General features: G+C 32.0%; 1 protein-coding gene across 1 annotated transcript in view; it reads right to left on the bottom strand.

Moving 5' to 3' along the window:
* Positions 1-15,201, bottom strand: part of LOC129216701 (serine/threonine-protein phosphatase PP2A-like) — a 48,397-nt gene extending 33,196 nt beyond the window's left edge. The window contains exons 1-2 of the mRNA XM_054850918.1: positions 14,926-15,201; positions 7,705-7,914 (exon numbers count right to left, since the gene is read on the bottom strand). Of these exons, the coding sequence (XP_054706893.1) occupies positions 7,705-7,914; positions 14,926-15,027 (312 nt within the window). The 5' untranslated portion in view covers positions 15,028-15,201. The remainder of the gene's footprint in view (positions 1-7,704; positions 7,915-14,925) is intronic.
* Between the last annotated feature and the right edge of the window lie 8,869 nt (positions 15,202-24,070).

The raw sequence follows: 24,070 nt of genomic DNA, 5'->3' as shown, positions 1-24,070 counted from the left end.
TCAATTATAGTTCTAGTTCGCCAAATATAAATAATTTTTAAAAGCACATAAAGCAAATGTGCAGGAACACTGCAGACACGTGTTTCTGCCCCCCCCCCCCCCCATTTCAAGGAACGTCTTTTTCAGTGCATAACATGTAAGCTAAAGAATGTAAAGACATTCGACAAAAAAATCCGAGTTTTGTCTTTAAATCCACGAGCTCCCATTTTGTGCATTGAAAAGAAAATTCCTTGTAACGCCAAAACATGCGTCAGCAGTATTCCTGCACTGTACTTTTAATATTGTTTTATTTCCTTTTATTTTTTAAGCAAAGATGTTTTTATATTTTTTAAACCTAATTTTTGGTTGAAGCAAAAATCCATTTTTAATGTAAAAATTCCATATTTTCTATACTTACCTTTTTTGCATAATTTTTAATAAATAAGTTTTATTTTATTAACTTTGAAGACATTAAAATAAAGCTTTATTCCATTGAAGCATTACAAACTTCATTATTCTCAAAATTTAAATTTGACTTATAAATTTTAATTGTAAATGATTGTAGAATATAATGCTTGCTCTTTTTTTATAAATTTTAGTATCTGTCTTGGACAATATTCATTTTTTTTGCAACTACTCGGTATTGGCCGAGTACCGAGTACTCGGCAAATTGGCCGAGTAGGCCGAGTGCCGAGTAGTTATCGAGTACTAGTTTCACTTTAAAAAATTTTTTAAACCTTACATCGGCTGACATAATGCTTTTGAATTTGTTTTTAGTCAAGTGTGATTGAAATTAGCCAAAGTGGCTTATATCAGCCTATGCTGGAAACCCTAAAAATTTTAAAGCGAGAAGAGACAAATTTTCATTGTTATGGTTGAAAATCCTCTGCCTTATGTGTCAATTCAGTTTTTTTCAAGGCTTAACTTAATTAGACTTTATATTAATGTTTTTTGTAAAAAATCACGTTTTTAAAGAAAAAACACTGATGTAGATGAACTTAGAATGCAACACTATAATTAAATCCAAATCGTTAGAGACGTTTTCGAGATACGAAATATAAATATATATATATCTACATACCCACAAGAATTGCTCGTTTAAAGACGTAAGATACTTTTAACATATTTTTATAATGAAGACTCATAAAACTTAATGCCTATTGATTCTTCCAATAAGACTTCTTTTATTATATTTTGATCAAAAAAAAAAATTCTTCGAAAAGTGAAAATATGGCATTATTTTTTTTTTATAAGAGATCAGAGTTACACGAATATTTTCTGTTTTCATAACTTTATACATTTTCTTTTCTTGCTCTGACTGCTTGGTGTATCAGGGATGCAAAAAGTGTGCAGGTATAAGTGCAATTTTATGTGTACTCTAAGTGTTATTGGACTCCTTTAGCTTTTTTTTCTCTTGTCATTTAAATATTCTATTGTTAAGATTTATGTACACTATGCATCACTTCAACTGTACATAATTTATCTCAAAAAATCTTAAGTGATCAAGCAAATTAGGTAGTAAATGAAGTTTTGGTTGAAATATACTTTTTGGACTATTGAAATGCAAAAGACTGGAAAATGACAGTTGAAAAATTAAGAGAGAGCTACCTGGATTTTTTTTCCACCTAATTTTAGAAAAAACTTGGTTGATCTGCCTTGTACATTTATGTACCTCATAGGAAAGCTGCATAGATTTTAAAAAAATAATAAAATGAAAACTACAGTCAAGCCCACTTAGTAGAATACCGGTTAAAAGAATATTCCGCTTAATGTAGTACATTTTCAATGTACCAAACCAATTTAATGTGTTATTTTGATCCCGGTTAACCCATTCCATAACCAGCCCGAAAACCCTTAACGCGGCATGCCGCAGATAACGAACGGAGTTGCTTTTTGCTACGTTGTAATTGCACTTCTCTCCTCATTTTGCTATCGGGATTTTAGTGTTGTTTTTGCTGTTCAGCTTGCATTCGAAAATCGCTTTGCATTATTAGTTTTTAAGCACTGAATTAAATTGTGCAATAAAATACAAGGTTGCTAATATGTGCTGAAATATTCATACATTTACACACAATACATAACAGGAAAATAATAAACAATAGAGGATAGGACGAAAAGCAATTATTTTCATAACACTAATTATTTTATTGATTTACCGTATATACTCGCGTATAGGTCGATCTCGCGTATAAGTCGACCCCCCCCTTTTTCAGAGAAAAAAATCCAGAAAAAATCTAAAACCCCGCGTATAAGTCGACCCCCATACTTTCCAAAAACATCGCGAATTATTTTCAAAGAAATTTCAAAATAATGAACAAATTTATTTACAAATAAAATAGGAATTAAATAGGAAAACATTTCTAAAAGCCTTCAAACTCGGATTCCGAGTCGGACGCAAAAAAAAAGTTCATTAAAGTCCGCTTCCGTCATCACCCGCGTCATCGTATACATCGGCGGCTGCAGAATCGTCAATGATATCAGAGGTTGCGTTCGACGAACCTCACCGGTAAACCGGTAAGTAACCAGTTACTAACCGCGGCGTTCTATGATCAACCGGTTACCGCAGCGGTTACCATTCTAAGCAGTTGATTGGTTGATTTGAGCACGTGATCATTAGCTGTCACGTGATTCACTAACCGGTCGCTCCCGGTCGTGCTCGTCGAACGCACTCTCAGTCTGAATGGCGTGACTGTTGACGATAAATATTTTCATACGTTTCACGATATTTGTTAATTGCTGATTTGATCCTTAATAAAGAAGAATAAAATTATCTTTATTTATGTGTATTATTTAGGTTTCTTTAGTTATTATTTTTGAATACGTTTACTTTTTCACACGATCAACTTATCAGCAACTACCTGTAACCGCACATCGGCACTTCTCGTAGCTTCCCAGCTCTCGTTGTTCGGAAATTTTTTTTTGGAAAATTTGACCCGCGTATAAGTCGACTCCCCTTCCTTTGATCTCATTTTTTGGACAAATTTTCTCGACTTATACGCGAGTATATACGGTATTTTCTTTTTGCTTTTATCTCAGTATATCATTTTTTCTCTTCTACTGTTAAATGTAAGATGATCTATCTTTCAAAAGGCCTCAACAAAACATTCTTCAAACAATTGACTGATCGATCCAAGCTGTGGGCAAGGGAATTGAATGGACAAAAACGCTTTAACTGTGGGAATGATTTTCTAAGAGGATAAAAAATATTCTTCGGTGCCTTTTGATATATTGTGACTTTTCAAAACGACCAATAAACACAACTGCTGGTCAGTTCTTTTATTGTTCTCGGATGACTTTTAAATCCCTTCTGAGTGCCCAAATATCAGTTGCTCAAGCGTGGGAAGTATTTTAAAGATAAATGATTACAAAAGATCAAAATTTGCGGCTAAGCCCCTATTTCCCTAAAGAATACTTTAGTGCATGCAATTAAAAGCCCCCAGCTGAGAGAGGAATAACTAGACCGACTGGGAGGTCTACAGTCTATATTCCCCAAGGAGGAGTGCTCTTCCCAAACATCCCAGCAAGTTAGTTCCATTCAAAGAATGGTCAGAAGGTTTTAGTGTTTTGTGGTCAACCCTTCCACATTATTTTCTTACAACAAAACAGTTTAGATCAGAAAGGAATTTCAAAGCAAGCTTTTATGCTTATATGACAGAACATGTCTTCAGAAGAAAAAAGGAAATCTTGCTTGAAATTGATTCGGATTTTTTATCTTTTTTTTAAACATACCTGGATAAATTTTAGCTAGTTTCATAGGATTATTTACTAATTATGGCAATTTGATTATTGAAAAGAAACCAAATATTTAATTTATGTATTTAAAATCTCATAAAAGGTGAGCTATTTTAAGACAGTAAATAAAATCTGAAAAAGAATGGGAGAAAAGGAATGTTTCGTTTTGTAATGAGTAAAGCGTACAACAAAAGAACTCAAAATATTATCATTTCATTTGTACTGTCGCATCTATTTTATGTTTTGCATGGTCAACTTTTACGTATAGTCAATGCGGTCATCATAATTTTTGTTTGTGAAATAAAAAATATCCAAAACTGTATCACAAAAAATATATCAAAGGGTGCCGCGAATATAAAAAATTATAATTTACATTTCAAAATATCATGATTTAAAAATAAATAAATTAATAAAAAATAATAATAATATACAAATAAATAAAAAGCGTAGTAAACACATTATAATAATAATTAAAAAAAACATACTCGTACAAAATTGAGATATGTAAGATAATTTTAAAAAATAATATTGTGTAACATAAATTATAAAATTTGAGGGTTATGAACAATTTAGTGAAAGATGCTTGTGTAAGAAGGTGGATTTTTGATTTTAAAAAAAATCATATTTCTGTTTATTTGCTTTATTCAAGCATAGAAATATTGGTAAATATGTAAGGAAATATTTTCACACTTCTTCATCAGGAGTTCAAATGCCAGAATGCTAAGAAACAAAGCTTGCACGAAAAGATAAAAACATAACGCCTGATTATTTGAAGCATTATACATGTCCCATCCAAGAATACTTGAAAGGTTAATATCTTAGTAAAATAAAATAAGTTACAACAAATTCTGTGAAATACTATAAGTTACATCCCTTTTGTCTAAAGAAAAGGGCTTGATTACCGCTCCCCTAAAAGCACCAGAACCCAACAGAGAAGCGCAATAACAGGGTTCTGCCCCTGGAAGGATCGCCGACACATATTCGGCCGAAGCAAAAACTGCTAGAAACGCCGTGACGACACAGGATCGTCGAAGGGAGTTAAGAACCATTTTCTTGCAACGAGCCTGAATCGGCTGGGCCAGTTTTAACACAAACTGTGCGGCCGATCCTGTATCGGTCGGGGCAAGGAATCGGTTAATGGAATATCCCGCTTATTAGAATATTTTTTCGTGGCAAAATGACTATTCCATTAAGTGGGTTCGAAGGTATTTAGCAAACTTGCATTACCTTAAAAAATACAAGTTTCTAAATTTATTTAATCTATAATTTATCTCTAAAACTTTGCTAGTTACTTTGCATTAATCATATTTTACTCTTAGCAATAATATATAGTTAATGAAAACATTTGGAGGATAATGATGAAATTTTTGAAAAAACCATATTTGAAAAAAAAAAAAAACCACTTGGTTTAAACCATAGTTGACACCAACGTTGTTTAAACCAAACAACCCTGCTCTACAGCATATTCATGTTATTTGTTATTCTTGTTGGCAAGAAATACGTAATGGGTGTCTGGTGGCTCTAGGAGAAAAAAACAAAGAGCTGTCTTACTTATCCATGGCAATAAATAAGGCAGCGCTAACCCATTTGGCGACGACTTTTCTGCTAATTTGGCACACTTGAGTGAGTTTGAAATTTATAGAAGTTAGGCTAATGATACTTGGAACAAAACTGCTTTTTTTTACACTTACATTTTTTTTTTCTTTTGCATTGGTCGTATTTTTTACATTTTAGTCGTTTAGGCTGAAATGATAGCAGTTTTTTTTTACAAAATAGTCTTTTATCGTAATTTAGGCTAAAATAATCGTCATAGTCTGCAACTTTTCAAAACAGTCGCAATAGTCGCTTTTTTAGTCAAGAGGCAGCCCTGCTAATTTTATCGATTGAGTTATACACATATATATCTGCTATATTCTCATGAACATCACTCACTCATATATTTATTCCAATCATTAAAGCACTTTAGAGCCAAATGGTCAAAATGGCATATCTTCACAACACATAATAGCAACTTTGGATTATCATACTGTAACTCCAAAGCAGAATAATTTACAATGTTCTGCAACGTAAAATCATTTGACCAAATTTTTCTGCAAGTACTTCAAGCATTGTTCGCGAAAAAGCGTGACATTTTCCACAAAATGGGGGCCAAAAATCAAAATCATTTCACAGTTTTTTTTTTTTTTTTTTTTTAACTGGACTGTTGCTATTTATTTCTGTGGAAATGAGATACTTCTGGAAACATCACAGCTTTCAGCCAAATGACTAGTTAACGAGCACAAGAGCACTGAATTTGGAAAATTAATTGATCATGAAAACTATAAAATCAAAAAAACTTTAACAAGGTGTCAAACCTAAATCGATTGAGATTCTCCAGAAATAGTTTATACGCTTTCTAAAATGCACAAAAAGAGCAAAGAAACAAAATTTTATAAAAATTCGAACCTAGGTGTCAAACCACATTTTTTTGGTTAATTTTACATGGCATGAAAGAGCAATTTAAAAATGCTACTAAATAAAGAAATAAATAAAATAATAAATAAAATGAGTTGAGTTTGATTTGCATATGAAAAAAAAACACTTCAAAACTTTCTAAATAATTGTAATATTTTCGGGATGCAAAGGTATCGAAATCTCAAACAAGACACGCAATTTCCAGCAATGGAAGTGTTTCAATTTTGGCATGTTTCCAAAACATACGTGTATGGCAGAAATTGCAGTGGATGAAGATCGATTGGGAAAGTCCTACAAAGGACTTATCGAATTCAACATCACGAGCTTTTCCCCAAATTATCGTAATTTGCGAGAATTTTAGATTTTCTTCTAATTTTAAGAAATCTGCAGAATTCTATCTTGAGTTGGAAGATATTTGAAGAAAATCTACTGTTTCTACAGATTTTCTACACCGCAGTTTCTGCAGATTTTCTGCAGAAATTTCACTGAAATTTGAAGAATTTCAGCAGAAAATGTAGTCAGTTTTCTGCTCACATTTGAACAGAATTGTTCTGCAGCTCAGGCATCTGTTCTGCGATGTATGTCGCAAATTTAGTAGTATTCTGCTTTGGGGTAATGTACTAAAATTTGGAAAGAGCATAATGTGATACCCAAATCATAGGATTTTCATTTTTAATATAGGATTCATTGGAAATGAAGAAAGACTTTGATCCATGCATTTGTCCTCTACTTTAGCCATTTTCAAAATAGCACAACATTGAGAAACGTGATTTAGTTTTTTTTCTGCTACCAAAGATTAATAATTTCAAATATGAAAGGAGAGGCTAAACCTATAAATTCAAGATACACACTTCTCACCTTTAACTCATCAAAAATCTAAAAATCCAGATTTTTTTTCACATTAAAATCACTTTCTCTTTACCCTAACTTATGCTTACAATTTAGGATAAAACAACTCTTTCTTCATTTTTCTATGCGGGGTGCTACCCCCCCCCCCTCCCCCTAATAAAATAAAAACATCATAAGCAGGCAGCGCAAGGGGTTAAAAAAGGTTTTTGACAACTTTTTCCTAGAAAAATGTTGACCAGGCACTTACAAAAATGCGGTCAAAATGAGTCACTTGTCTTTTCGGGTAACAAAAAAATGTCATCATTCTAGAGTTAATTAATTTGAAGAAGGATTTTATCATGTACTGCCTAGTGGGGTGGAAAGCTCACAAACTGTTAAATGCTAAGTAAAACTGTGGAAGAGTTTAGACTTCAACTCCAACAAATTATTCTCAAAAATTGTTGTAAACTTTTGAAATACATACTTTGTTTCTCTTCCAATTATTTTTTAAAAGTTAGTTTCAAAAAGGAAAACAGTGGGTTATTCTACTGAACATCGAACACTTTGTCCTGCATGTGATTTCTTAGGAAAATTTATTTACATGTTTTGAAATGAAATATCCAGCTATAACATGAAAGACAAAATATGTTTGTCTGCAAGATGGCCCTTACAATGAAAATGCCTATTCCCCTAAACAAAAAGCATGCTTACCTTAAGAGCTACTAATAACGTTACTGTTTCAACAGAGTAATAGCCTCTGTCAACATAATCTCCCATAAAGAGATAATTTGTGTCTGGAGACTTTCCTCCAATGCGGAAGAGCTCCATTAAGTCATGAAACTGTCCGTGAACATCACCACACACTGTAACAGGACATTTGACTTCTTGAACATTGGATTCTTTGGCAAGGATTTCTTTAGCCTGAAAAAGAAAAGTTGTAGTGAAAAGTCAATGTAATCAATATGTGACGCAATCATGCACTTCATCAGCATGGGAAATAAGTATTTAATTTTGCGCAGCAGTTTCTGTAAAATTGAGGAGCAGTCAATTTCGACATTTGCCAAATTACATTTGCAACACTAAAACAAAACATTTTTTAAGGAATACGATACAGTTGAACCTTGATATCTCGAACCTCCTTATCTCGAAACCCTTGATGTCTCGAAAAAACTCTTCCTCTGCATTTGATATAAAAACCTCTATGTATTTTCCATAGTTATCTTGAAACGTATTTTTCAAAACCCTTGATATGTCGAAATTTTTGCACAGAAGCAAGATTCAGTTGTCGTTTTTCTTTGGCAATTTTTGTAATAACACCAGTTCCAGGGACCAGTTTTCATCTCTCTTCTTGGAAACTTTGTGATTAGGGGATTGAAGAAGATAATAGGGAAGTGTGGGTATGAAAGGGGTGCTGTGTTTTCCCCAGAGTTTAGAATCTTTGTGCATTTTCCTCGACCATGTTGTCCACTTTGAGGAAAGGGGCTTGATTTTTCGCCAGTCAATTTTAATGTGAAAACGGAAAATGTGTTCCCCATTTTCATCATTCTGCTATTTTAACTCCTACAAAATGGCTGCTGAAAACTTTTTTGAATGTGGGGGAACTACTGGTTGAAGATAAGAATTTTTAAATTTTTAGGTGAAAAACCAAGTTTAAATTGTTGTTCATTTCAAAACCTCCTTTTGTGCACTTTCGACAATTATAAAATTTCAAATCTAGTAAAATATTGATGACTACTTTATTGATCGCAATTCAAAGTGGTCTTATAGTACATATATAACTGCATATAACGTATGTGTGTGTAATTGTGAGAGTTTCTAGTGTAATTTTTTTAAAACCTTGATAGCTCAAAAACTCGATATCTCAAATTTTTTTCCCGTCCCGAGAGATTTGAGCTATCAAGGTTGTACTGTATTTAATATATGTGCATGTAAAAAGTTTTGAACAATGACTTTTTTAGTTACAAACTTTTAGCACTTATCTTTTACATAATAGAAGAACTGGTGCAAATGGGTGGTTCTACAAATGCAGGTATACTTAGGGTATCAAAATTTCAAAAAATCAAATTTATGTCCCATTAAAACAATTTCAACCATTTTCATCCTGTTAATTAATAAAACTAAAACTGAAAATATATACAGTAGACCCTCGCTTTACGCGGGTTTATTTTACATGGTTTAAGATTTGACACCATTAATTTTACGCGGAGGAGTTTCGGTTTTACACGGACACGGCAATGAAAACAGATAAAATTCTCCCCTCTTTCAAAATCCAAACTCTTAAAGATAAAGATTGCAGATTACACATAATAAACTGCATTTTGGCGTGCTAATAATCGAGCTTCGGCCACTGTACACATTTTTTTCGATCGGTTCCAGAGCTCTTTCCAGAAGTAAAGTCATTAAACTCATACAGTTCAGATCTCACTGGAAGAAGACCTTTGAGGAGCGACAAAGGAGGCTAAAACCAAAGAGGATACTGACTTGAGCGATGCACAACCAAAATCGTTCACATTGCAAATTTTGAGCCATTCCTGAACAATAGAAATGAGCTTTCTGATTAGTTAGTAAAGGAAGATTCTATCATGGAAATAACGCAAGTGATCATGGATGCGTTAATGCTCTGCAAAGAATTACAGAGAAAAATTCTTAATGACTGCCAAAGACTATCATAGCCAGCTCCTCTTTATAAACAGAACACAAAATTAATCTTTCCTTTATACATGTTGTGAATAAAAGTCGATAAAAGTACACATTAAACTTATTATTACAATTAGTCATCACTAGAATGAATATTTTTTATCTATGGAACCAAACCAATATTTTAACACTAGTATTAAGTCTCAATTTATGTGGTTTCAATTTACCCGGCATTTCTGTGGAACGTAACCCCCGCGTAAAACAAGGGTCTACTGTATTTTATACCATACTACTGAGGAAAATCAAGTTCAAGAAACTCGACCCCCCAAACAAAATGCTGAAATGCTGCCCCTGTAGCCAGCTCTCCTTTATAAACAGAACACAATATTACTTTATGTTTTCTTTATGCATGTTGTGCATAAAAATCGATATAAGTACACATTAAACTTATTATACAATTAGTCATTAATGGAATGAAGTATTTTTTATCTACGGAACCTATCCCCTATTTTAACACTACTATTAGGTCTCAATTTATGCAGTTTTGATTTACGCGGCATTTCCTTGGAACGTCCCCCGTAAAACGAGGGTCCACTGTACTACAAACAAAACTTTTGCTCCACAATTTTCAATACTAAATAGCTGCTTTAGAAGTCAACATTCAAAATTTCAAGCAAAGGCTGAAGGAGATCCAATGCTATAGTTTTCAGATGCTTTTAATTATTATTAACTACCTCTGTCATATAAATTTGCTGCAAAATATGTTTGTATTTATTCAGCAAAATAATTTGAAGTGGAAGTAAACGCTTAACTCCTGAGATTTTCATTAAGTCACCAAATTTTGGGCAATCATCCTTTCATTCTGGTCAATAAGTCAAGGCCTAAAATATTTAGTGGTCAGCATATATTGATCTTATTAGCATATGTCATACTATATTGAACCTGCACCTGCTGGACTCTGTTGATGAAGTAAGTATGTGGTGAACTGATGAACAAGAGTGATGAAAAAAGTGCAAGTAGAATTCGTGAAAAATATACAAACAATAAAAAATTTAAAGGGAAAAAAAGCGAAAAAATATTAGAAAAAGAAAAAAAAAACAGATTTAACTGTGTATCTTTTTTTTTTTTGCCCACGCCAGCGGGGGTCTGCGAAGTTCGTAATTTTTACGGACGGGGTCGGCGGAGGTGTGAAGTTTGGGAATCTCTGCTCTATAGAAAGCTCTTTGTGTGTGGAAATGAAATTACAAGATTTTTTTCTTAATTATTTAATTTATTATGAATAAATTCGGTATAAATATCAAACATTCTTTAAAAAATACCTAATTCATGAAATCTTCATGACTTTCCTAAAATAAAATTGTTTTCCTCACAAATGGTGTTTAAACCAAAAAAACGGGTTTAACCAAAAAAACCTCGTTCAAATCCAAAAAAAAAGGTTAATTTGGTTTTAGGGTTGGTAAAAAAAAGTTTTTTTACCAACCCTGCATCACAGGGGCACAAATATATTTGAAATTTTTTCATGAAAGAATTCAAAAAATTGAATTCAAATTTTTAAAATAGCAAAATTAAACAAGAACACCAGTTTTTCAAACTTTCTAATAAAAAATCTGGCAAACAAATAATAAGGGCACTTCTTACTTATGGTATATAAGTAGGGCACTTTTTACGTATCATTTTTTATCTCATCAAAAAATTTAATGAGCAGTTCCGCTTTTCTCCAATAAGTTTCACTAAACACTACTCAACCCTACAGGTTTTTTTAGAAGTGTTGAATTGATCAAAAATTTTTACATTAATTTTTTAACAGAACCTCATAAAGTTGACCGTGCCCCACGGGTGGGGTTTGCTGGTCCGCCTGGTGGGGCAAGTTGGACCACATAACTGAAACAACATTTGTTATAATTTTAGTGATTAATACTATCAAACTTATACCTTATTCTCTGAAACAACATTTGTTATAATTTTAGTGATTAATACTATCAAACTTATACCTTATTCTCTGTTGTGCGTAGAGAAAAAAATACTATAAAGTTTAATGTCAATATAAAATATTAAATTGATTTTTATTGATAAATCATCCTTATTTAAAAAGAGCAATATTTCAGGTTGAAATAGTGACAAGTCAGGAAAGAAAAGGGTTAATAATTCATGAGCAATACCAAGTTTTAGGTGCCAAATTAGGCTAAGAAATATCAGGGTATTAAAACCATATAATTGATACTGCTATACAGAAAACTAGACTCCATTAGAGAAAAGTAGATAATTGTACATTATATGGAAGGAGACGCACATATGGGTCGACGAATTTCAAAATTTCACACCTACAGTGGATCCCAAAAGTCTTCGTACACCTACGACTTTCAACGAAATAGGCCCCAAATCATTGGTTAGAATTAATATTTTGGGATAGGTATTTAATTAAAAGATCTATGATCAATGTTTAACAAAATTGCATGAAACGTTTTTAAAAAATATTAAAACTTAATTTTTTAAAAATCAAAAACCGAAAGGTGCCGAAAATTTTATCTCACAAAAGTCTTCGTACACTTTATAAAATTATTGAATAATCCAACTTTTGATTAAGTTATTAATTAGTAGAATATCATACAGTATTCATAACACCTTTTAAACGTCTGGGAATAGATTTCATTCTTTTTCTTTCTTTTTTTAGCGTAATTTCTGAGTAACCATTCTACCACACTTCGAGTATTACTATTTCTAGCTCCATTTTCGTTTTAAAGCCCTATTTTCGTAATCTAGCCTCCAGATATCTCTAAATACGTTATACAGTGAAACCTGTGTAAGTTGACCACTTGCGGTGCAGTACTTTAGTGATCAACTTAGACAGGTGGTCAACTTTCAAAGGGTTTGCTACAAGGTTCTCATTCAAATTTGGTGCAAATTGGTGGTCAAGATAGACAGGTTATCAACTTACAAGGGTGGTCAACTTTACAGGTTTTACTGTATTAAGTTACAATCTGGAGATTGAGGGGGTATTTTCTAAACTTTAGGACAATTTTCGAGGCACTAGACGCAAACGTTGAAAACCATGTGCTTCTTATCGTTATCTTGATAAAAAACAAAGTTGTTCCCAATAATCAAATTTTTTGCTAAGAGTTCAAAATTGGTTTTTAAAATATTTAAAGGAACAGCATGATTCATTATTTCATCAAAAAATTACAAACTACCAAGTCCTGATGCTGATATGCACCCTCGCACTAAAACACCTTCACCGTCCTGATTAACTGATCCAACTAAGTTCTTCAGATTAAGTTCTTAATTTTTTCTTCTACATACAGTTATACAACAATTTAACCAAAAATGTTGAATTAATTTTTATCTGTAAGTAAGACATGATTCTAAACTGCTTTTAGCTTATTTATCACTGATTTTTGGACGAAAAGCGTAGCTTTCTGTTTTTCGCACGACCAAGAAAATTTCTGCGGGAAAAGGTCCCATTTAATCCAGCTAATCAAAGAACTTGGCGAACAATTTTAGGTAAAAATTAATAGTAAAATGTTTCATTTAACTCTGCAGTAACTTTTACAGTACTCAAATGTGTATTTTTCATAAATTTTTTAACTTTACATCTACAATCATGTTTTGTCAACTTTGCCAGCTGACCTTTTCTTACTTTGTTTTCGGTCCGATTCCTTTCTTTAAAGCATTTTGTCAAGCACTTTACTATACAAACAAATAAATTAACTAATTTAGAGACATTTCAAACCAATTTACCACTACTGTGGGAAAAAAATTCAAATTTTGAATGGCAGTTGCGGTTTTTTACGAATACCAGCCATTTTACAGTAATAAGCAATATATTAAGGAATAAATAAACAAAAAATTAAAGTCAAATGACTTATAAGGGTCTACACAATGCAAAAATATTAATAAAACGGCATATGATAATTTTAATCATGAATTTATTCGAAAATATTTGAGTGTACGATGACTTTTGTGGCATGTTATTTCTCTGTCTCTTTGTTTTCTGATCCATTTCAAAAAGAAGATTCGTCAATATTTTGAAAAAAACCAATGGGTTATATTTAGAATGACATAGGAATCAGTCTTGCATAATATAGACAAACGCGCGAACGGCGTTTGCAGAAAATTTTTGGGTCTGCAGAATTTTTTTTTAAACTGCTAACGCTAATGAAAAGATAATTTTTTAAAAAGAATTTTTAAAAAAACAAAAATCCCAGTTCATTTCTGTTAAAGCCTTTCTCCAAACGCCTTTTAAAGCACGTGTGTGAAAAAGGTAAATGGCTTTGGCAGCTTTTCTTCAGTTGGTGAAAAATAAGAACTAACTATGTTATTGCAAAAAAAAAAAAAAAATTTAAATGATTTAAAGCACTTTTTCTTTTGTCTCTTTCATATTTGAATATAAATTTAATTCTTTATTTACAAGGGTGAGTTAGGCAAAATAATTATTTGCAGAAAATTTTCCAGTTAGGATTTGTGTTTGCAAAAAGCTTTTCATTTTATCTAAGTCTGATAGGAATGATGTGAAAAAATATGGGACTTTATATTCGAATTCAGTTTTGAGTTATTTTGGTTTTACTAAAAAATTTCAAAGTGTACGAACATTTTTGGGAGCCACTGTGTATTATAGAGGATAAAATAAGGATTTGCTGCAAAAAGGTACACCGCATCCTGATATGGGGTGCATCCCATAGACAACATCAGTTTAATGTTAGTATATCTCTGATACAAGTTTAATAAACAAATATGTATGGCAGAGTTTATGAATCATTTTAAATCAATAATTTACAACTTTAAGAATTTGATCGCAAGGTTTGAATCACTAATATTTGGAATACGTCAGAGTGCAAGAGATCCAGATCAAATGACCTTAGGAAGCACACCAATATAGTACTCCAGACATTGAATAACAGCCTCACATTCATATAAAAAGTATCATAGTTTTTCAGTTTCAGTATTTTGATTCAGAGATGATTACGCAAAAAAGCTGAGTACATCTAAAATCAATTGATTTCTATCTAGTAATAATGCAGTTGGTTAAAAAGAAAATTTCATGATTGAAAATATAATGCTGCATCAGCTTCAATGGTTGTTGTCGTCGGTCTGTTTTTCCCACAAAGCTATCGGTGTACAATATCATAGCTTATAAAATGCTATTTGGATAGTTCTTAAAGTTTTGACATCTTTAAAATGAAATTACCTAATGAACAACTCCGTAATCTATTACAGAATTGCACACAAAAATGATGTGAGTGAATATTGAGCAATAGCTTATGAATGATCGGAAAGGGGAATAAACCTTTTAGTACAAACCTTCTCGCAAAGTGTTTTAACTTGGTTTTCAGTCAACTGCTTGCATTCATTCAATTGCTCGATCCAAGAGTCAAGTTCTTTCAATGCACTCTTCTCTTCCATTTCTTTAATATAAATCTAATGAAACCGCTCCGAGCACTAATCTATTTCAGCATATATTAATGTAAATCAATTTACTTTACATCGAAATAGAAAATAAAACTTTCTGATGAATATAACGTATTTATTTTTAATGAAATGAAACTTCACCCAATAATATGGCCACCATTTAATATTGCAAAGGAATGACGTCAGAACGATAGTGATTATCGAATTTTAATCTAAAGATGAAGGCTGAGCTAGATGAAAATCTCGGAGCACACAAGAATGAGGTTTATTTATGCCTTGGGTTCGAGACTTTGCCCACGTGATCTGTGAGCTTACACTTCCGTTGCTAGTACCTATAAATTACAAAAATTTTTACAAAAACAATGTATGTCGAGGACTGCATACTAAATGCCTTGCCTCCTATATTTTTTTGTACCGATAGATGGCAGCACCCGGGCTACCACGGCCCCTTTTTTTGTATTTAATAGAAAGATTTATTTGGTGTTTCGGTGTACAAACAATGCCAGAAAATCGTTTAATTGAAACAAAGTATATGCTTCCATCATGCCTGCATGCAGGGCCCTGCATGGAACGATTCGGCGATTTTCTCAGACACTTTTTTTTTTTTTTGGTAGATGACTTTGTTTTTTCTGTAATTATTAATAGTAGCACTTAAAAAAAAAGCAGTACTGATAATAGGTTTTTTCTTCAAACGGCAAAAGGCAAAAAGTAAATTCAAAACTATCAAAAAGTAAGCTAATGAAGTGAAAACCAGTGTATCATTTATTCCACATTCATGAGAAAACTAAATACTATTCAAATTTAAATCGCATAGACCCCGTAATGATTTACTTTCAATATACTTTTGGTTGCTTAATATTCCTTTGGGTTGATTTAATTGCATTTATACGCAAGTGAATTAGAACATATTTGCAACTCCAGAGATCGAATACGCTACCTGGCGGTGAATAACAATGCTAAAGAAAAAAGTAAAACATTCTATTCCACTTGTTTTCTTTGGGGAAAATTACAGGCTTCATACAGTTTTTGGTTCAATGTAATTTCAGAAGAATAGAAAAGAAAGCTTCCACAAACACGATGAAAAATTACGGTCATTCACTAAGCGTCAAAGTAATTTATACGCAAAGGCGTGCATTTGTTTTACCCTTTTCATCCGCCATTAGACAGTGTTATATTAGACAGAAGTTTCATTTGATCTTTATCTTAATATTTATTGCGCTCTGAAACCGTAGTCGAAAAAGGTCTTTTGCTCTTTAAGTCAAATTAAAAGCGTATAATTATGCAGTTTTGAAAAATTAAATCGTCCTTTTTGAAAACCTTCGTGTTGAAAAAGAAAACAAATGTGGGCAAAGTGTACAGTTCCGTGCTTCGCACAAGGTTTTAATTTTATACCGTACCATACTGAAACAGTTTTGGACAGCGAGATCTGAGTCACATTTTTCTACTTAAATTTCACTGATAATATCCACTAAAAAGTTACGAACGTTTTTAAGTCTGTTTTTGAAACTTCAATTTCTCGCAGCCAAAGAGTTCTATAATAGGGTAGAGGAACGACTCGTATACTGCTTCCATTGGCCGCCATGACCAAGCACGGAGACCGGTTTGAGAGAGATTAGAGTGGCAAGAACGGTAGTTTCGTTATGAAACGTAATGAAATTTCAAGCGGCGATAAATGTTTTTTACTGCGCCAAATGACTGATATTTTTCCTCAAATGCAATTTCAAATGGAAATAACGATGGAATCTGCTGGGGTTTTTTTTTTTTTTTTTCAAATAATTTGAGGCTAAACTGTATAAAAAGTTTTAATGAATGATGTACAAAAACATACAGTGATTTTCAACAGATAAATCGGGAAATTTTTAATCAGTACTTAAGAACACAGAAAAAAAAACTCTACATATTTTATTAAACAGATTATAAAATAGTGTTTAAATTGTTGGATCTTACTTCATAACGGGGTTGATAATATCACGATTTTTTAAAATATATGTATAAAAACTGATTTTTTTAAATTTAGAGTTTTTGAAATTTAAATTAATTTAAATATAATATTTGATACTAACAAGTTAAAATGCCAAGTTAGATGTTAAATTAGATAATTCTTTTCCTATATATAGTTAAAAATTCATAAAATCTAAGTTTGAGTAATTCAGAAATCAGTAAAAAATATTTACACATCTGAGCTTAATAAAATCTTGCTACAATATAAAGTCCCATATCCATACGGGTGTATTTCCCAGACATTTTTTAACAATCAAAATAAATAACACCTTTCTTTTTTCTAAAAAAAGGAAATAATATGGAATTATATAAACTGAGAAAGAATAAAAATAGCGTAGAACATTGAATTATTTTCCTTTTTTTTTTTTTTTTTTTTTTTTTGGAAAAATAACACCTGAAATAAAATGCACGAAGAAAAAAATGAAATCATATGCTTCTTGTATTTTACATATTTTAATAAAACTTATCAAGGACTGAAAAGAAGAGTGTTTTTTAGAATTCTTATCTTATAAAACGCGTGCATATTTTATTTTATTTTATTTATTTATTTTTTTCACTGTTTTGATTTACTGTTAGTTGAGGAGGATTGTAAGTTTATTTTTTAGTGAATAAGTAAATAGCTTAACTAGGGTGGTTCAAAAATACATGTAAGAAAAATAAGTTTCTCCTAGATAACAGGACACCCCTCAATATTTTTAGACTTCTGGATAGTAATATACCGGAAGAATTTTGACTTCTTATTTCAACTGAAAGAGGGTGCTCACCTCCCTCCCCCAAACATCGTAAGTATGGGGAGGGGCGTTAAAAATTACATTGAACTGAAAAAACAATGTCACATATTATAATATACAAAAGTAATATGAATATACATTGCAAAAAATTTACTTACAAAAACACAGCTGGGGAATTTAAATGTTTCCAAATTTGTGACATTTTCCATATGCTACGACTAATGCTTAATTGAGCACCCTCTTAAGATTTGAGTAAGAAACTGAAACTTTTACAGCATAATACTATTAATAAGTCTAAAAAAAAAATAGGGTGTGTCCTGGACTCGAGTTTAAAAAAGTTTTTTTGAACCACTCTAAGCTTAACTTTTAATAGGTACATATCCAATTTAATTTTTTATTTTCATTGAAAGGTAACCTCGTTTCATATATATACTTTGCAAGTTCTTTCTTTTTTAATGTTAATTGCTACTATGATTTTTTTAATATTTTTCTTCGGTTTCAATTAAATTTATTTAATAACAAAAAATTTTTTTTTGCTTCTTTTAGTAAGATTACTTATAATAAATACTTGTTTGTTTATTGTTTTTCTAATAAAAATACTCTGAACTTCATGTCCATCAAACTCAGTCTTTTGAACTTTTAAAAATTTTAACTTTAAAAATCATGATTTGTGTGAATCAATGACTTTTTTTTTTAATCAACTGATTTAAATCATTCAACCCTGCTCCATAAGAAAAAATAAATAAAACTTTTATGCATCATTTTTTATTTACAATATCACTTTATTTTTAAGAAAACAAACAGTCTGTAAGATGATTCTCTAATTTTAATAACATGAAACAAATTTATTTGCACTATTTATTAGTGTTGTGTGCTGTATCCAACAAGAATACTGTGTTGCTTATTTTGAGTAATCTTCGGACAGATTTACTAACTGACATCACCAATGAAAAAGTAATTGCACATATTTCACATCCCATCTGTTATCATAGAGTTCGATAACAGTTTGAAATATATTTATGTCAAATGCAAAATTATTCATTTTTGTAAACACTAACACGAACATGAATAAAGTTTTTTTTTTTTAATTACTCATCTGAAAATTTTTAAACTTTGATTGAATGCGATTGCTCTGTTTGTGGAACTATATGATGGACAAGATTTCACAATTTTAAAAACATAAACAAAGATGAAAAGCAGAATTAAAATCTTTTAGTCGACTCGAACTCAATACAATGTTTTGCATTCTGCCACTCTAATTTTTCCCCTTACTGGAATATGGAGGTGTTGCCAGATTTAGTCTCTACCCTATTATAGAACTCTTTGCTCGCAATTGAATTCTTTCAAAATTAATAATAGTTCATCTTTCAAAAGTAGTTAAGGGGAGGTTGATAAAGGAATGTGAGGCTAATTTGTGAGTGTTTGGGAAAAGACAAGAGATGGACTCAAATAGCTGATTTTCAAATGGCTATCATCAATGATTAAGCTGAGCTTCTTCCAAAAGTAGAAACTTCCAAAAGTAGAAACGTGTTTAAAATCACTTATAGTAAGAGTAAATATAGCAGGTAAATACATTGCAAATACATAAATAAAGGGAAACCGAGGCACAATGAGGCGAAAATTATAAAATTCAAATAAATTTGGAAGCTTTGATTCTAAAGGAAAGATTTTAAAGTGGATTTGTAATGCAATAAAGTATTCAATCTTGTGAGACACAAAAGTTTTCATTATTATTTTAAGCTTTTGAAATAATATTTAAAAAGAAAAGGAAACAAAACTTTTGTCTCACCGTACCCCATGCTTTTGGGGCACAGTGAGATAGTATATAGGAGGGCTAAATGAGACATGATATGTTCAATGTTTAAAATTAAAAATGTTTCATCTTACATCAAACTAAAAAATTTAATTTTCAAGCCACAAGAAAGATTGATTTCGCTTTGTGCTATTCCTTTTCGTAGGGACTATTAACAGCAATTTAATATTTTTTCTTTTGCACGCAAAAAATAATAATAAATAAATAAATAAAAAGTAAAATTTAATTAAAAAAAAACCTAATGTAGAGGAAGGTTGCCGTCAATGAACTACATAACAGTTATCGATTTTTTAGGAAGGAAATCCAACATCCAACTCAAATTTCATGTTAAAATTACAGGAAAAATTTCTTGGTACATTTTTCTTTTAATAATAATATTCACTTTCATGATAAATATTCACAATAAATAATGAAAATTAAAAATAAATTTTTTAGCATGTGGTCCATTCATGGCAACTGGTTGCTACGAATGGGCCATCGAGTTTCCATCGATGGACCACATTCTCAAATTAAAAATCCAATGCGTAACTTACTAATATTTATAACAGGTGGTCAATAAACACTACAAATAACAATAAATTATAGAAAAAGAGATTTATTTTCTGAAATGTTTTATTTTTGGATAAGAGGAACATAAAAAAAAACAGCACTCACACAACACACAGCTGTTGTCATCACACCTCGTTCACCACTTGATATTTTCCTAACATGTGTAACAGCGTTCTTAGTTAATATTTTTTCAACCTATTTGAAACTGTTGGGAGTTTTCTTAAATCCATTTTGAAAATTTTTTTTGACGCAAGATTGTACTTGCTCTCTAAAATGAAGAACTTATTGGCCACTTTATTACTGAAACCAGAAGCTTAAGTCTCAAACTACCAGAAAATATAGTACTAATATATAGCACAAACATATAGTAGTAACTATAGGTTTTTGTCTTAATTATATCTGTGGGACGTGTTATTTTTCTCAGCCTCTTGAAAGAACAATTCCTTCAATTTTTCGGAAGTAATTCCAAAAACGTCTTCTCTAGTTTCAAAATATGGTTCACTAATTATTTCCTGTTTCGAAGGTCTTAGCTCCTAAATTTCTAATAAGAGACTAAGGTAACAACAAACCGATTTCATCTTCCATACGACTGTTTAAAGTTACTTTCCGGACTCTACATTGTCGGCAGACTTCGTTAAGGTCCAACCACCATTTCATTTGTCTAATCTACTGTAGCACGTTACATGCTTTCCCTTGTCCACTGGCCATGTTTTACTAATTTTTGCATTTTTCTGGAATAGCAAAAGTATTTGAAATTGTATATTATGCTTTAAATTTTTAATCAATTTTGTTTAAAAAAATTGAGTTGAAATTATTATAAAGTAAAAGAGTTTTCATGAATTATTGAGGAACCTTTTTTTTCCCATTATTATCATAGATATTTTAAAACAATTGAGCCATTTTTAAAGGTAATTAAGCTGAAAATACAACAATATTTGCGATTTTCCATGAATGAACACTTTGTCAGGTGGTTCATTCGTGGAAACACCTAGCGGTTCAATGATAGCAACTGTGTTATTTTGAATATTCTCGTAGGTGTTAGTGCTGTACGAATCATGATGAAACATAAAGTATGGGGAATTGTACTTGAAAAGGCACTCTTTTAAGTCAATGTTCACGTTTTATTGAACAGAGATATTCAAAGCATCCTATAACTAAATGAAAATCTCAATAATTAGTAAAATAATGGTAGAAATCTTATCTGACCGATTAACAATACGATGAAGTAATTTTAGCCACTTGACGACTCTGCAGTAGACTGTTTTCAGATAATGGAAGGTACTAAAATTGGTTACGCGTCTGCACAAATTTTGGTACGGGAAATATCTTCGCGGTCTGGTCATGGAAACGGTCCATTGACGGCAACCTTCCCCTACAAGTCTCCATCGTTGTCATCTGTTTTCAGAATATTTCCAACATTTTTTTTTTTTTTTTGATACCAAATTTTATGAGAACAAAGTCTTCTTCAAGCAGCTCACGATCTAGCTCTTCAAACCCAGGTGGTTTATTTTCATATGTCAACATGGTCTGATAAATTATCAGATCTCCCACTTAACTTCTTCCTCATCAGTTGTGTCATACATAAGCGTACATCTTTGCTATACGTTTTTCACTTTAAAAATTTCTCTAGTTTTTGCGTTTTCCTCTTCTAACATTGTTTTTTTTTTTTTTTTCAAGACTATCAGTTGCAGCGATACTTTTACCCTTTTTACGCTCTTTCTTCATTACTCAACCTTTTCTCTCTTCGTCCTTTGAATATTCTTTAAAAGTTGAAAAACCTTAGAAAATACTCACTGCTACACCAGAGTAATAGGTCTCTTTTGTGTCAGTTTGAACTACAGTTTACAGATTATAATGATAAACTTTATCTGATTCATCACTTGGAATCAGATGAGTAGTTACAAAGGGATTTCTTATGAAATCGTCAAAAAATGTCCCTATTTTCGCCTTACGTGGTCTATTTCGCAATTTTGATGTTTTAAAAATACCTGTTACGTAAAAAAACAGTTAGTAGAAAACTCTTAGGTCATAAAATAAAATTAAAAACATCCTTTCGAATTATAATTCAGGGTGAGGAATGAGGAACAGTGAACAGTCTCACCCTGCACCAACTACGACTGTCTCATTGTACCCCATTCCGCCTTTTTCTTCTAATTCAACATTTTAAGGATTTCGTTTAAAACCTATCCAAAATGTATTCAGTAAATTACCGCCCATTAGCTAGGGCTAAAGCAGAAGTACGTGAAATACACCGACAGTTCAGTCATTTCCAGCCGAGGACTGCAGTTTCGTGCTTTATTAGCACTTAACTGCTTTAACCGAACCATTGCTTCGGTCACTCGTCTGGTTTGTGCTAAGTCTATCTTAGCTACCAGTTTGTTTGGCACTCTTGGCTTCCTTAAGAGGTTTTCCATCTCCAGCTCAGTCACTTCCTATGCCGGGCTGATGAGTGCTAATAAGCACGAAATTGCAGTCCTCGGCTGGAAATGACTGAGCTGGCGGTGTATTTCATCTATCCAAAATGTTCTGAATGATAATTAGTTACATAGGTAGAGCAATTAAATGCATCAAATGCTTAATTTTTATTCACAAAATAAAATGTTATAAATCGATGCATGCCAGAGTCCAAAAATAATAAAAAACATTTGCTTGAAATCAGAAAAATAACGATCATTTGATTGCAAACAGAAGCAGCAACTTCATATTCCAGAATCCACCTGACTAATTGCTGCAGGTAAATGGGTACCTATTATAATTTACCGATTATAATTGAAAAATTCAAAAAATCGCTTTGTTTCACTGCACCCCAAGTTTCACTGTTCCCCTCTCCCCCCTTCTCTAAATAGCAATCCTTCTTGGATGGATGGAAGGGAAGAGCAGGGTAGGGCAAGTAGTGTAGCCTCCTCCTTTTGGGGAATCCTGTTGTCAGTGAAATAAAACTCACAGACGGTTGACAAATAATACGAACACCTGTGAAAACGGCATGGTCCACTTCAAAGAAGTCTGTCACCTAGTGGTTGTGAAAATAAAGGCATCGCTCGCTCAACATTAGTACAGACCCCACGATGTCGTCTACCCCACTCTTCGAAAAACTCTTATAACGACTGACCTATCACAGTTCAAAAATAAATGATTGTCGGAATGATGCGCACTGGTTTCTCTGTCATCAAAACAGTCAATTATTTGAGGCATGCAAAGAGCACTGTATCAGTCTTTATGATAGCGTACACGAGATGCTTTTTAGTGCTGTCTGCGAAATACGTTCTAAAGGCTGAAAGAGAATTGGCCCACATATAAGGTAAATGCACCAGTAGTGGCCACTTTATGGTTTATATTTTAAAAATAAGGATTCTAGGGGGGTCCTAGTGGGTTCAAACTTGCAGGAGGTAGAGCTCAGGCTATAGTATAGTGGGGAGTAGGTAGAGCATCATGGAAAATTGTTATCAACTATTTAATACGGTCGCCTGGATTGTCGATGTTTTTTCAGCTGTCTTCTAACGCTTCTCCGTAACTAGGTATAAAAACATTGTGTTGTATCATGAAAAGAACAATGCTCAAAAGTAATATTTTTAGAGCTGTAACCATGTTATGAAATGTAAAAGATCATGTTTGGAACGTTTTCAACTCGAAATAGTTGCTTTTTTGGCTGGCAGTTTACCTGGTCACTACTAGTACCAAAAAAGTTGGGAAATTCAAAAGTGTCCACCGAGTGGCCACTACCATTGGCGTCGTCAGCTGAAATTTATTGGGGGGGGGACCATTCTGACACTGTCATTTTTAAGTTGTATCAAGAAAAATGCGTATATATATATATATATATATATATATATATATATATACGCATACGTTACTATATATATATATATATATATATATATATATATATATATATATATATATATATATATATATATATATATAGTAAATGAGATAAAAACTTGAC

The sequence above is a fragment of the Uloborus diversus genome, chromosome 2 (assembly GCF_026930045.1).
Source record: "Uloborus diversus isolate 005 chromosome 2, Udiv.v.3.1, whole genome shotgun sequence".
Classification (NCBI taxonomy): domain Eukaryota; kingdom Metazoa; phylum Arthropoda; class Arachnida; order Araneae; family Uloboridae; genus Uloborus; species Uloborus diversus.
This window is presented reverse-complemented; position numbering and strand designations above follow the sequence as displayed.